Consider the following 15,172-nt stretch of genomic DNA (forward strand, 5'->3'; position numbering starts at 1 on the left):
AAAGCAGAAAAGGAGAACATTTATAAAAAGGATCATTTATAAAACTGAAAGAGAGTTCCTCGTGATTTTGGGGGAGGGGCTGCGGGAACTGGGACGAAATGCAAGAATTCACCTTCAAGGTATAGACTGCCATTAATATAGCGTGCATCCATCTCCAAGAACATATGGAATAAAAAGAAATTAAACAGGACAATTCTTTGACAAATATATATAAAAACAAAACGCGACAAGCAGGCAGACAGCTTCATACACACCCAGGTTAGAGCTAGCGAGCCGCTTATGCAATGGAAAGTCGCATTCAACAACGGTGTAATTACGAAAAGCTGACTTTACATTAGCAATGTAGAAAATAAAAAAAATAATAATAAATAATATTTTATATAGAGGTAGACAGATAGAGAGATAAACATTTAAAGTCCCCTCTTCACTACACAGCCAATCACAATTGCAATTACTCAAAATCATTTTAGTTTTTTATTACTTTGACTTAATAGTTTGAGCCGCCTGCTGTAGACATATGCAATGCAGGCTAGGGGATCCAAAGTGTCTTCATATCACATATCACATTATTGAGAATAAATTCTACACTGCTGCACTCCCCAGTCAGTAAGCAATTCAGAACACACAGTGGTGCACCCCTGGACTGATCACCTGCATCGCGATACCTGCACACTGTGACACGCGTCAGGACTGATCGCCTGCATCGCGATACCTGCACACTGTGACACGCGTCAGGACTGATCGCCTGCATCGCGATACCTGCACACTGTGACACGCGTCAGGACTGATCGCCTGCATCGCGATACCTGCACACTGTGACACGCGTCAGGACTGATCGCCTGCATCGCGATACCTGCACACTGTGACACGCGTCAGGACTGATCGCCTGCATCGCGATACCTGCACACTGTGACACGCGTCAGGACTGATCGCCTGCATCGCAATCCCTGCACACTGTGACACGCGTCAGGACTGATCGCCTGCATCGCGATACCTGCACACTGTGACACGCGTCAGGACTGATCGCCTGCATCGCGATACCTGCACACTGTGACACGCGTCAGGACTGATCGCCTGCATCGCGATACCTGCAAACTGTGACACGCGTCAGGAAGTGCTGTTCTAGCGTAAGCATACAGTACCTGCACCCGAAGGTTGTTTGAAGCAGCGTTGTGATGCCCACGCAGAAGAAGATTGTGCCAATCAGCTGGCTCGTAGCCCATTGGTCAAACCCGACACACATGGCCTCAGCGAGGAGGAAGGGGACAGCGATGGTGCCACTGAAGCACGTCAGATAGTGCTAAGAGAGAAAAGGAGGAGAGCGCTCAGCAAAACACGGAGGATTTTATTCCCCCCAGTAACAGTGGTCTGATTTCATATACTCAACAAATCAAAACTATAGAAGCAATGGGGTTTTCTAATAGACTAGCACACTGCTGTAGACTGCAATGAGGAGAGGCCTGATGCTTACACATAGTTTAACACAGTAACAGTGTTCTGTCAGTGCACATGGGTTATTGTTTCAGATCAGTGTTAAGCAGGTAAAAAGCTTAGAATCCAGGTTTAGCAGAGACTAGAGCTGCACAGGCCGATTATTAGATCAAACCCTCCACAGACGAGGGTCGCTGGTGTCGATCGGGCTGATTTACCATTCCAAGTAAAGAAACAGCGGCTTGGGTTTGTGTGGATCGCTGTTCTCCACACTTAGAAAAGCAGCGATCATCACAAACCCAAGCAGCTGTTTGTTCACTCTGAACGGTGAATCAGCCCGATGGACAGCAGCGACCCTCCCCTGATTGTCAGCACCTGATTTGTGTGGAGAGCTCCACCAGGACGATCGAATGACTGGTTCGTGCCGCCCTGGCAGAGGCATGCTTGCACAGTGGGGAAGAGGGGGGGGGGGGCATTAAGAAGCTCCAGATGTTGTTTTTACCTGCATGCCCAGAAATACACAGAGGTACCAGGGAGGGACGTCTTCAATAGTGTAGATCATGTCCATACGCTGGGCGTCCAGACTGGTAGCGCTGTCCAACGTCTCTGATAGAGAGCTCTGTGAGGGACAGACGGAGGGACAGAGACAGTTAGACATCCCCATAGTGCTGAGACAGGCTGGTCCACTAGATCACAGTGATATGTAACAGCAAATAAATAATAATAATAATAATAATAATAACTCAGAGTTTTACAGATTGCTTAGCTGCACTTTCCAGTGATGTCATCTTAATAAGATCATAACAAATACAGCCACCTTTTAGTGCATCTATAACTTTTAATTAATTAACTAAAATAGTGTAGTTTACTAACGTTTAGTAACTTCAAGAGTGTGATCCAACATTCAACACTGGAGTACTCATTTTAATCTAATGGTGAAAAATTCAATTTTTAATAAAATTAAGGCAGGCGCATCACACAGGGCGAGGCAATCCACACACAGGCAGAGGGCGGGCGCGAACCCGGGACCTCTCGCACTGCATAGCATAGCGCCAATACTGCTGTACAAAAGAGCCGGCTCCTTTGCAAGGAGCGTATATCGGGCTTCGTGTGTGATTATGTCACCTACCAGCCCTGCTGCTGCCTTCCCCTGTGCACGCTACACTATGTTTGAGTGTAAAGGTGAAAAAAAGGCATCTTCATGTTATAAAACTATATAAAAAAAAAACAACACATTATAATATGTTTTATTAAGGTATCTTGTCCCAGCAGCGGCAAATAAAATTTCTGCTTTAAGAGAATAAAAAAAATTATATATCTATATCTATATATATATATCTATATATATAATGATTTCCATTACACGAGAGTAGATGTTAAAACTTCATGCTGATTTGAACTCGGCTCTCGCCAAGATAAGCACCAACTAAGACGTAGCTTTACAGTAAACTAATGTGATCCATATGTGTCTCCATCCATTTACGTTTCCTTCCATATGATGATGTAGATATCCTTCTGTCTGGTGTTAATGGCTGAAGTGTAATGCTGGCTCCAGGGATCAGCTTATTTTGCCTCCCTGGCGCATCAGCACACACGACGGCTGCGATGCTGGCTCCGGGGATCAACCAAAGTGCGGCCTCCCCAGCGCATCAGCATGACAACCGTCTGGATTGAGCTAAGTAGGGTACATCTCTGGGGTTTTCAAGTGGGCACCTTCCATCCTCAGTGTTTCGTCGACTAGCCCACGACACCTCAAGAGGGCTCGACGGTGATTCTGGCGTCCCAGCATCACCCCCCTCCGTCCCCCACTCAACTCAGCCCAGCTTACTTACCTGTCCCCAGCCAGAATCTTTCCGTCTCAACCACAGCCAGTTGCTGCTCCTCTCTGCTGCTTCAGATAAGTTCTTCACTGTGCGACGCAACTCTTGGCCACTGAATCCGACGTCTCTGAGAAACCGGGTTGTAGAGTGTGCCACAAATCCTCGACAACCCACCTCCACTGGGTAAACCCGAACTCTCCATCCTCGCTGTTCCGCTTCAGTGGCTAGTTGAGCATACCGCAGTTTCTTCCTCTCATACGCCTCATCTACAGCATCCTCCCATGGCACTGTTAACTCTACCAGGTGAACAAGGCGTGCTGATCCAGACCACAAGACAATATCTGGTCGAAGGTTAGTGGTGGCAATCTCAGGTGGAAAAATAAGCCGTTGACCAACATCTGCCAGCATTTTCCAGTCTCTAGCAGCTTCCAGTTGTCCTGGGCGAGGATTGGTTTTAACACCTTTTCTTGGTGGTTGCTCTCCTGGGCGGAGGAATGTTGTCTTTTGTGTGTAATGTTTTGATGGAACAGGTGGCAACTTATTGGTCATGTTACGCTTGTCTTCCAATGCTAAGGCCAAACATCGCAGCACCTGGTCATGGCGCCAAGTAAACCGTCCTTGGCTAAGAGCCACCTTACATCCTGTCAAAATGTGCCTTAATGTTGCAGGTGATGAACACAAAGGACATGAGGGATCCTCTCCTACCCAGAGGTTTAGGTTCTGTGGTGATGGGAGAACATCATATGTTGACCTGATGAGGAAACTGATCCTGCTCTGTTCCATTGACCATAGGTCTTGCCAGCCAATCTTGCGTTGTTCCACACTCTCCCATCTCATCCATTCTCCCTGTTTGGCCTGGGAAATGGCCTTTATACACCTCATCCTCTCCTCCTGCTTTTGCACCTCGTTGACTACCAGCTTCCTTCTTTGAGCTGGGGCCGCCTTGTGCCATGTAGGAGGAGTTGAACTGAAACCAAGACCCCCTCTTCCATGCTGAACTTGCCCCATGATATCACCAGTTCGAAGGGCAGCCTTTGCATCTTCCACAGCTTTCTTTGCCGCCCACTTTCTTCCAGTTTTCAACACAGGTGCTGCCTCCCTTACGCATTTATCGCGTGACTCTACTAATGTCATTTCCAGTCTGACCTTGGCGCACTTAAACTCCTCGGTTAGAGCAGAGACTGGTAGCTGCAGTATTCCTTTACCATAAAGTCCCACTCTGCTGAGGCAGCGTGGAACTCCCAACCATTTCCTGATGTATGAACTGATTAAAGCTTCCAGCTTCTCTACTGTTGTCAAAGAAACCTCGTACACAGTCAGTGGCCACAGCAACCTCGGCAGTAGACCAAACTGAAAGCACCAGAGTTTTAGTTTACCTGGTAGTGCGCAGCTGTCTATGCTCTTCAACCCTTCCACTGCTTGTTGTCTAACTTCTCCCACACGAACTGTGTCCTTTAGATCCCCGTCGTACCATCTCCCAAGACTCTTCACTGGCTTCTCAGACACTGTTGGTATTGCCTCACCATTAATGAAGAATGTTTTATCTACTACTTTGCCTTTAATTATAGAGATGCTCCTTGATTTAGTGGGCTTGAATTGCATTCGTGCCCATTCAATGTTATTGGTTAATTTGCCCAATAATCGATTAGTGCAGGCTACTGTTGTAGTCATGGTTGTCATGTCATCCATGTATGCTCGAATTGGTGGTAGTCGCATTCCAGAAGCCAAGCGCTCTCCTCCTACTACCCATTTTGATGCCCTAATGATTACTTCCATTGCCATGGTAAAAGCCAGTGGAGAAATGGTGCATCCTGCCATTATTCCAACCTCTAGGCATTGCCATGTAGTGCTGAATTCTGAAGTTGAAAAACTGAATTGCAAATCTCCAAAATAGGCTTTCACTAAATTTGTTATTTATATCTATATATATATATATATATATATAATAAAAAATAATAAATGATTTAAAAAAAAAACATGAATTAAAGTTTTTTAAAAACAACTAGGAAAGACAAATATTTTTTTAGTGTGTGTTTATTTTGAAACTGTATGTGTGTGCCTCACTCGCCCTCTAGCCCCACCCCACACTGTTTAGTCTCCTATGCTGAGGGTCACAGTGCTGTGTAAAATACCACACTCTGCGATGACAGTATGCAACCACCTTCAGCATGGTCTGCAGCCTGACAAAGCCAGGCCACGTGTCAGAGCTCCTGTGACAACACACACCGCTCAGTCACCGTGACAGAGATTCCAAATATAAGGGCCCAGCTCACGGCTATGAAAACCGAAGGGAGTCTGGCGAGTCCAGCCTTGCCCCAGAGCTTGGCACATTCCCCAACACAAAAACAAAACCAACAACCCAACTTTCGTCAGCAGCTATTATAAATAATAACATGACCGCAATCCCACACGGATGCCCAGAAGGTTTGCTTATCGAAACAACTCTTAAGTATTCATTTTTCTAACAGTGGAAAGTTAAGCAGGCTTTTTTGTTTATTTTCAGTCTGTGATCTGCTCAGATCTCAGATAGATAAACTGAACTGTTCTTCCCTGGGGTGGAGCGGTGAATAATAAACCCAGGCCAGTGCTGCCCTGCCACTACCTTCTCCGTGGTGCCGTTCTCTTTGGAGTAGATTGCCATGAGCTCAGTGTCTTCAGTGTCTTGGTCCCCGTTAGACTGGGCTCCTCCGTTGACAACCACCTGCAGAAGCACAACAGCAGACAACACCTTTACTAACAGCTGCACCGAGACCTCAGCGAGAATACAATACTGTGCACTCTCCCAGCTCATACACGCATGTGAGAATGCGTGTTTGAATGGGAGGCCACGCCTAATTGGAAGGGAAAGAAATGGTCAGAATGTGGTCATTATTATTCAGTCCGGCTGGACTCTGTGTATGAGAGGAGCTGGGAGACAGGGCTGGGGTAGCAGTGGTTAGTGTTGAGAGCTGCAGGGCAGTGTGCACTGTGTCCCTGTTTGGTTTAATTGTAAATCAAATAAAACTGTGCTAAAAAGCATGCTATGTGCAATCACCCGACTCCTGCCTCCGCTGTTTCTCTCATCCCCCCCCCCCCCCCCCAAACCCTGCTAGCCAGCCTTAGCTGTGACGTTACCCTTCCACAGGATCTCATATTAGCAATAGTACTGACCAATAGAACTGGGCAAGAGAACATCATAACTGTACTGTCACATGGGTGGGGGGCGGGGGGGGGGAGTGGACTACATCAATATAAAAAGGAGGATTCAAATGTTATTTAGATCTTTCAAATCCCACGCACGCACGCACGCACGCACGCACGCACACACACACACACACACCAGTGTATTTGACACTTACAATGGCACCAAACCGCACACATATCTTGTACTTTTAAAACAGAATAGTATCATTGAGAACTAAAAGTGTTTTTTTTATCACATACTAAAAGTACCTACACAGCATAAGCAGTTCAGCTATTGAGAGATAAATGCCTTTTATTGAGAGAAGCTGGTCTTTCGAACCATAGACTGATCTAAACAGAGTGATCCAGTGTTCAGTGTCCAGTGTGTCAGAGTGTCACAAGACCGGTCTCTCAGTGTTCAGTGTGTCAGAGTGTCACACAGACCAGGTCTCTCAGTGTTCAGTGTGTCAGAGAGTCACACAGACCAGGTCTCTCAGTGTTCAGTGTGTCAGTGTCACACAGACCAGGTCTCTCAGTGTTCAGTGTGTCAGTGTCACACAGACCAGGTCTCTCAGTGTTCAGTGTGTCACACAGACCAGGTCTCTCAGTGTTCAGTGTGTCAGAGAGTCACACAGACCAGGTCTCTCAGTGTTCAGTGTATCAGAGTGTCACACAGACCAGGTCTCTCAGTGTTCAGTGTGTCAGAGTGTCACACAGACCAGGTCTCTCAGTGTGTCAGAGTGTCACACAGACCAGGTCTCTCAGTGTGTCAGAGTGTCACACAGACCAGGTCTCTCAGTGTGTCAGAGTGTCATACAGACGTCACTGGCTCAGTCTATCCAGACCCTGCCCCCCTGCCTTCCTGTCCCCCACACAGCTGTGCAAACACAGTGACGCACCGGGCCCCAGCCTGCAGGGTTTATCTCTACGCAGGGTCAGTCCACCAAAACTGCTCCACTTAGTACACCGCTAATCGATAGCACGCTAACCATTTTAGCTGTGATGATTTTGTAAATCTATTAATTTCACATTTTGTTGACTAGGAATAAACATCTGGAAATGCAAATCATTTCCTAGGGCAGTGGCCACGAACCGGAACGTGACCACTGACCAAAAGGTGCATGGGCCGACACCAGGAAATTTAATTTTGTTAACTTTAATATATAGTATGACTAGATTTCTAAACATATATTCACTAAACTGTGTTCATGAAATATATTTTTATATTATATACATACATACTTATATTATATACATATATACTTTAGAAAATACGGATGCCGGCGCTACAAAAGTGTTAAGGAACAGTTTTTAAAATCCGGAGTGCCTTGTCCTGGATACAGATGAATAGAAGACTCCTCCAGGGAGAAATCCCATTGAAGGAGAAATTTAAGACAGCAGCTCCCGTTTCAATTAAGTCCAACGATTCTCTATTGTGCTCCGAGGAAGACCTACGGGTCGAAACACGTAAGCCATTATTATGTTTACTGGGGTTTTAAACAGGTTTAAATAAAGACTGTTGCTTTTATTGAGAATTCTGTTTCAATTAAGTCCAAAGCCCCAAGGAAGTTGCTGTCTAAATTTCTCCTTTGATGGGATTTCTCACTGGAGGAGACTTTGATTTCAACAAGTTTGTACATGAATTGGGGGGGTGTGAAAAAAAAAAAAAACACGCTCTAGTTGCAAAACAGGCACACCTACTTATTTAGAGTGCTTGAATTCGGGAAATTAGCATCAAAGCTGCAAAATCTGCACAAGCCTTTCTGTACATCTAGAATAATCAAAGAGAAATCAGAGAATTCTTATTCTGCACTAGCTGGAAATATGGAGACAGAGAGTTGCCACAATGCAATTGTCATTTTTCTTGCTCCAAACTTCTGATTGGTCGTGATGTTTTGGCTGCTGGCTCCTCCGATGCTTGCTAGTCTTGACTGTGACTGCCACGTTTCTGCCACCACAGCTGAAGCTTTACATTGAATGATAAATGGCTCTATAATTAAGGATCAAATTCCGGCAATGTTCAGCAAGTGTACACTGCTGTGATGCGTTTGTCCGAGCTGCGCAAGTGTATACTGCTGCCTAGCAACCAGTGATGCGTTTGTCCGAGCTGCGCAAAATCCGCCCAGCAACGGCATGAGTAGTGGAAGAACAGAAACAAATAGAATGACCGTTAATCAGTTAATAAAACAATAGCCTGCTCCCGGGCCACCACGAAAAGCCTTGTGGGCCGCCGCTTCCTGAACCCTGCCCTAGGGGGCAGCAGTTCACTTCAGGGATGGAAATAACCCCCCTACTGCAAAGCAGTTTCACCCATTTAAGGTTTTTACAATGATTAGCCACAGTGTGTAGGTAACAAGCTCAAGTGCGTCTGATTTAAACTCATAGTAAAACCAGGAATGGATCAAACCGCAATGCAATGGGAGTCTTATTCCCACCCCTGCACTTGGTAACAGTACAACAAAGACCATTCACACTCCATACAGTTTCTTAATATCTCCAGACAGCAACATCCTAGACACAATGATCCCCTAAGCGTCTGGATCCCAGTATTTACATCTCACACGTCAGAGACTATAATCTTCACTTGTCCGGAGTAATCCATGGTGCCCTGTAGCTCAAACTCAAAGCACTGGTCCTCCCTGTTCAGTTTGTGTTTCTTCATACATGTGTATGAAAGGGGGTTGATACAGACAGGCACCACACTCAAATATTGCTTGCCTTGCTTGCTACCCGATCAGACCTTTCTAGTCACATACATACCATCTCGTGATTTAAGATCAGCTGATGCGGGCCTGCTGTGTCTCCCACAAGTGTAACACAGAGGAAGGGAGAGAGAGCTTTTGGTCCCTGTGCTCCCGGATTGTGAAATGCACCGCCACCTCATATCAGAACTGCAACATCAGTTCATGACTAAGTCAAAACTGAAAACATACTTTTTTAGATTAGCTTTTTCAAACTGAATTCTAAACTCTGTTTTGCTTTCACTTCTATACACATGAAATGTATTTTGATTTTCTTCTGTGTTGTCCTGTGCAGCGCGTCGATATGCTTTTTGCATGAAAGGCGCTATATAAATAAAAGTATTGATTGACTGACTGATAGATAATGAAACTCGGCACAACACATTGATTCAAGAAGTGGCAGCTGTCGTGTTAATGAATAATTGTGTGCTATCGGGGCGAGGGGAATCAAAGTCTTACTATATGCATTAGAATATTGCAGCTCCCTGCTCTTAGCTGTATGTCACTAAATGTCTACATCACACTTGGGTTAGAACCTTCCCCATTGAACCCCTTTCGTGCACAATGCTCCAGACTGGACTGGAGTGTCCTGCTGAGAGAGTGGCTCCACAAGGAGGGAAGTGAGATTGGCCTCTGGTAAAACAGACCCCATGACCCACTGCTGCTGCTGCTGCTGCTGCTGCTGTTTTCACATTCAATAACCGCTGATCATGTGCTTGGAACAGTGCGGGTTTTGCAACACCCTCATGTGCTGGAAGCACATCTTTTCAAGAACAAATCGAGAGAACAGCCTTCCAGTAAATTTGGCCTAATATGTCTTGCAATATTTCACGTGGGTCTCACGTTTTCCGATGTGAAACATGCACACGTTTGTTAGATTCGATTTTATATTTATTATTTTAAGATGTTGGTGATTAAAAAAATGTGCACTCAAGACTGAATGCACTCAACACTGAAAAGTGGTAGGAAAAGCAGGGATTAGTACCGACAAGGCAAGCAAATTCTTGTCAAGGAAATAAAAGTTTAATTTATAAATAGACTCAATACCACAACGTCTGAAGGTTTAAATAGAAAAAAAGGAATAGCAATAACTGTTTTTTATTAAACAGAGGGGAGAAAGTTCACAGCACACAGGAAACAGGGTCTGGAAAGATAGAAGACAGAAAAAAGATAACAAGCAGATAAGCCTCTCGTTTATCTACAGTCTGCAAAAAGACAGTCACCTGACCAAATTAGTATTTCGTTGAGCAATGTTTAGTTTTGGAGACAATTTGCATTTATTTTCAAGAGCCTTCTTGGGGTGGGATAAGCTGCAAGTAATAAAGTGTAAGTTAATTCACCATTATTTTATGAAGGTTGCCACGTTACCTTTTTGGTTTCAAAAATAAATGAGCAAGTTCTGTATGTATATGAAGATCTCAAGCAGGGCTACAGTAACATGCAACCTGGGTTTGGAATCTCAACAGCCAATCAGCAGCAAGTAGGAAGTGGTAATAATTATAGACAGGCATTGCTGTGAGTATGTCTGGGTGTCAAATAGGAAGATCCTTGACTTTAAACAGCGAGGAAGTACAGAAAAAAAAAGACTGCTCTACAGTGCGGCAAAGAGAACGCCACTCGAAACCACTGATGAAATGTAGAACTCATACTAAATATTCAGAATGTATTCCCATTTTTATTTTTCCTGTGAAAAACACAGAACTGTATTGCTTGGTTATCATGGAACAGTGCTGCTGTTCCAGTACTTCGTACTGAAAGATATCAAAATGTAATTCTGTGCTTTAAGGAAATGTTGTGTTCAGTGACAGCGCTTCAGATTGATTGATGCCTGAAAGCAGACGCTTTGACACGACGCGCTTGGTGTGAAAAGACCTTCACCGTTTCTTCAAGACGTTCCCAGGCAGTGCATCTGTTTGAGGTGCAGTGGTGAGATCCAGGATTTATGATGACTGCTAAAACCAGTTCCTTTATCTAGCAGCTCGAAGACTCAAGACTGTATGGGTGTGGGTGTGGGTGTGAGTGAGTGTTTGTGTGTGTGAGAGTGTGTGTGTGTGGGGGGGGGGGGAGGGGGGTGGGCAGGCATTACTATCAATGTGGGGACAAAATTTGAGAAAATGCCCCCACAAAGGTAGTAACTACTGAAAAAACAACGTTGTGGGGACAAAATATTTAGTTTGTTGTCGACTTTCACCCTGTGGAGTTTTGTCTGACTGGAAATAGTAAATAAAATAATAGTGAGAGTCAATGAGAACTCCCCACAAATATAGGAATACAAACGTACGTGTGTGTGTGTGTGTGTATGTAAATAAATAAATAAATTAAAAAATAAATAAATCCAGGGAGAGTGAGGTCCCCTGTGTTTAACCGGGACCCTTGGGATGAGCATGGGGATTCGATCAGGAGATTATAATCCCAACTCAGTGTATTTGAGTTTGGGTCAGGGAGAAGGTTCCTGGAGCAGGGCCTAGTTGAGGTACTGCTCGGTCACCTGTGTTTTGTTAGCCGCGTTTGAACTGTGTTTTGTTTTGCATTTATTATTTGGCTACCATTGCACTCCACCAGCAACTGCAACCTTGTAAATATTGTGAGTAAATCCTGAACACCTGTGCCGGGGTGTCAAACACAACCTCTGTGTCTCTCCTGTGTGTCAGCGGATACCCACGCCCGTCACACCCAGGAAGTAAATTATATCTAGAATAATAGATAGGCTTCAGTGAGGTACAGAAAAATAATTCCATCTAGGGTTTCTGTGACGTCATAAACTACGAAATCGAAGGTCGAGTTTATAAGAACATAAGAAAGTTTCCAAACGAGAGGAGGCCATTCAGCCCATCTTGCTCGTTTGGTTGTTAGTAGCTTATTGATCCCAGAATCTCATCAAGCAGCTTCTTGAAGGATCCCAGGGTGTCAGCTTCAACAACATTACTGGGGAGTTGGTTCCAGACCCTCACAATTCTCTGTGTAAAAAAGTGCCTCCTAATTTCTGTTCTGAATGCCCCTTTATCAAATCTCCATTTGTAACCCTTGGTCCTTGTTTCTTTTCTCAGGTCAGAAAAGTCCCCTGGGTCGACATTGTCTATACCTTTTAGGATTTTGAATGTTCGAATCAGATCACCTCGTAGTCTTCTTTGTTCAAGACTGAATAGATTCAATTCTTTTAGCCTGTCTGCATACGACATGCCTTTTAAACCTGGGATAATTCTGGTTGCTCTTCTTTGCACTCTTTCTAAAGCAGCAATATCTTTTTTGTAACGAGGTGACCAGAACTGAACACAATATTCTAGGTGAGGTCTTACTAATGCATTGTAAAGTTTTAACATTACTTCCCTTGATTTAAATTCAACACTTCTCACAATATATCCGAGCATCTTGTTGGCCTTTTATAGCTTCCCCGCATTGTCTAGATGAAGACATTTCTGAGTCAACATAAACTCCTAGGTCTTTTTTCATAGATTCCTTCTTCAATTTCAGTATCTCCCATATGATATTTATAATGCACATTTTTATTGCCTGCGTGCAGTACTTTACACTTTTCTCTATTAAATGTCATTTGCCATGTGTCTGCCCAGTTCTGAATGCTGTCTAGATCATTTTGAATGACCTTTGCTGCTGCAACAGTGTTTGCCACTCCTCCTATTTTTGTGTCGTCTGCAAATTTAAGTTTGCTTACTATACCAGAATCTAAATCATTAATGTAGATTAGGAATAGCAGAGGACCTAATACTGATCCCTGTGGTACACCACTGGTTACCTCACTCCATTTTGAGGTTTCTCCTCTAATCAGTACTTTCTGTTTTCTACATGTTAACCACTCCCTAATCCATGTGCAGGCATTTCCTTGAATCCCGACTGCGTTCAGTTTGAGAATTAATCTTTTATGCGGGACTTTGTCAAAAGCTTTCTGGAAATCTAAATAAACCATGTCGTATGCTTTGCAATTATCCATTTTCAATGTTGCATCCTCAAAAAAAATCAAGTATGTTAGTTAGACACAAACTCCCTTTCCTAAAACCATGCTGACTGTCTCCCAGGATACTGTTACCATATAGGTAATTTTCCATTTTAGATCTTATTATAGTTTCCATAAGTTTACATATAATAGAAGTCAGGCTTATTGGTCTGCAGTTACCTGGTTCGGTTTTGTCTCCCTTTTTGTGGATCAGTATTACGTTTGCTATTTTCCAGTCTGTCGGTACAACCCCTGTGTCAAGAGACTGTTGCATGATCTTGGTTAGCGGTTTGTAAATAACTTCTTTCATTTCTTTGAGTACTATTAGGAGGATCTTATACGGCCCGGGGGATTTGTTTATTTTATTTCTGCCTCTGTTATGCTAGTTATTTAAAACTGGATAGGAGCAGGTCGACATGTGGGGCATGTTGTCCGTGTCCTCCTTTGTAAAAACCTGTGAAGAAACTGTCACAGAAACCCGAGACGGAATTGTTTTCCTGTAATTCACTGAAGAGGCCCATCTGTCATTTTTTATAATCCATGGATACCCTTGTGATGCTGATATTAAAGAAGACGAGGTTCAGCAGGACAGTTTTTTTTGTTTGTTTTTGTTTTTAAACGTAGTATTTCAGAGCTGTACAGACATTCTATGTCGTTATCCATTAGTGCTTCAGCTTTATTTGAATGATTGCCTTTACCTTGTTTTAATTTCCTGTTCCTCTCCAGTTTCTGAGATATGAATGTACCAGCTTTGCATCTTTTTTTTTTTTTTTTTTAAACGTATTCTCAGTTTGTTGATCATTAATGAACATTTCTGTACTGTGGGTATTGTCGAGTGATTGAAAACGAGACATTTTGTGTTTGAATTGAAAGTGTCTCGAGGAGTCGAATGGGTCAAAGCTCAAGTATATTTTCCTCTAGAGGAATTATCACTTTTTGACGTCACTACTGTGGTAGTATGCCTTTTTTTCGAATGGCTCAGGATACAAATATAGCCTTTATCCATGTATATATTTAAATAGGCTCTTAGGCTGCATTCACACTGGGTTTGTTTCAAAAGGACTCGGTCTGGTTCAGTCAGACTCGGTCAGTTTGCTTGCTGTTCACATTTATCTGCAAGCAAAGGGACCGAGTTTGTTTGGATGCGAACTAAAGTTTGATTTTTTGTAGTCCTCCCTCATTACCGACGCTGTGCCCGCTCCCTCATTACCCTAACCCCCTCCCTCATTACCCTAACCTGCTCCCTCATTACCCTAACCCTAACCCCCTCCCTCATTACCCTAACCTGCTCCCTCATTACCCTAACCCTAACCCGCTCCCTCATTACCCTAACCTGCTCCCTTGTTACAGACGCTGTGCCCACTCCCTCATTACCCTAACCCGCTCCCTCATTACCCTAACCCTAACCCCCTCCCTCATTACCCTAACCTGCTCCCTCATTACCCTAACCTGCTCCCTCATTACCCTAACCCTAACCCCCTCCCTCATTACCCTAACCTGCTCCCTCATTACCCTAACCCTAACCCGCTCCCTCATTACCCTAACCCACTCCCTTGTTACAGACGCTGTGCCCACTCCCTCATTACCCTAACCCGCTCCCTCATGACCGACGCTGTACCGTTCTGACTAGCATAGCAAGACTCAAAACAATCCAACTCAGTGAAGCAGTCCATCCATCCAGCAGACTTTCTTCCTGGGTTACAGCTAAGAGAGCCTGATCACACCTTGGGTATCCTTCTCTTAGTCATCCATTTACTTGGGGGCATGCCAGGACGATAGACAAATTGGATGCAAAACAAAGTCGTCCTTAGACACAGTAGTTAAATTTTAATTTGGGTTATGGTGATGTTGACCGTCCAGTCAGCGTTGCTCTTGTTCGATCAGATACAGGAACAGAACTGGATTGTTTGGAAGTTTTAGAGCCACCTCACTGTGAGGTAACGGAATGCTACTGGTAGCCATGGAGACAGCAGTCCTGGCATGAGATGCCAGAACACTGGAGTGCAGGAGAAACTTTGAAGCTCCGGCCAACTTTGATAAGGAGATCAGCTTTTCAAACAGCTCACAGG

The 15,172-nt window shown here is 44.2% G+C and overlaps 1 protein-coding gene across 2 annotated transcripts in view; it reads right to left on the reverse strand.

Annotated features, from left to right (window-relative positions):
- The window catches only part of LOC117397933 (solute carrier family 23 member 2), a 52,481-nt gene that overhangs the window by 22,036 nt on the left and 15,273 nt on the right, over nucleotides 1–15,172 (reverse strand). For both annotated transcript variants that reach the window (XM_059008779.1, XM_059008778.1), the window contains 3 exons: nucleotides 5,854–5,952; nucleotides 1,934–2,050; nucleotides 1,143–1,300 (listed from right to left, as the gene is read on the reverse strand). In XM_059008779.1, coding sequence (XP_058864762.1) covers nucleotides 1,143–1,300; nucleotides 1,934–2,050; nucleotides 5,854–5,952 — 374 coding nt within the window. The remainder of the gene's footprint in view (nucleotides 1–1,142; nucleotides 1,301–1,933; nucleotides 2,051–5,853; nucleotides 5,953–15,172) is intronic.

The sequence above is a fragment of the Acipenser ruthenus genome, chromosome 37, assembly GCF_902713425.1.
Source record: "Acipenser ruthenus chromosome 37, fAciRut3.2 maternal haplotype, whole genome shotgun sequence".
NCBI classification, from domain to species: domain Eukaryota; kingdom Metazoa; phylum Chordata; class Actinopteri; order Acipenseriformes; family Acipenseridae; genus Acipenser; species Acipenser ruthenus.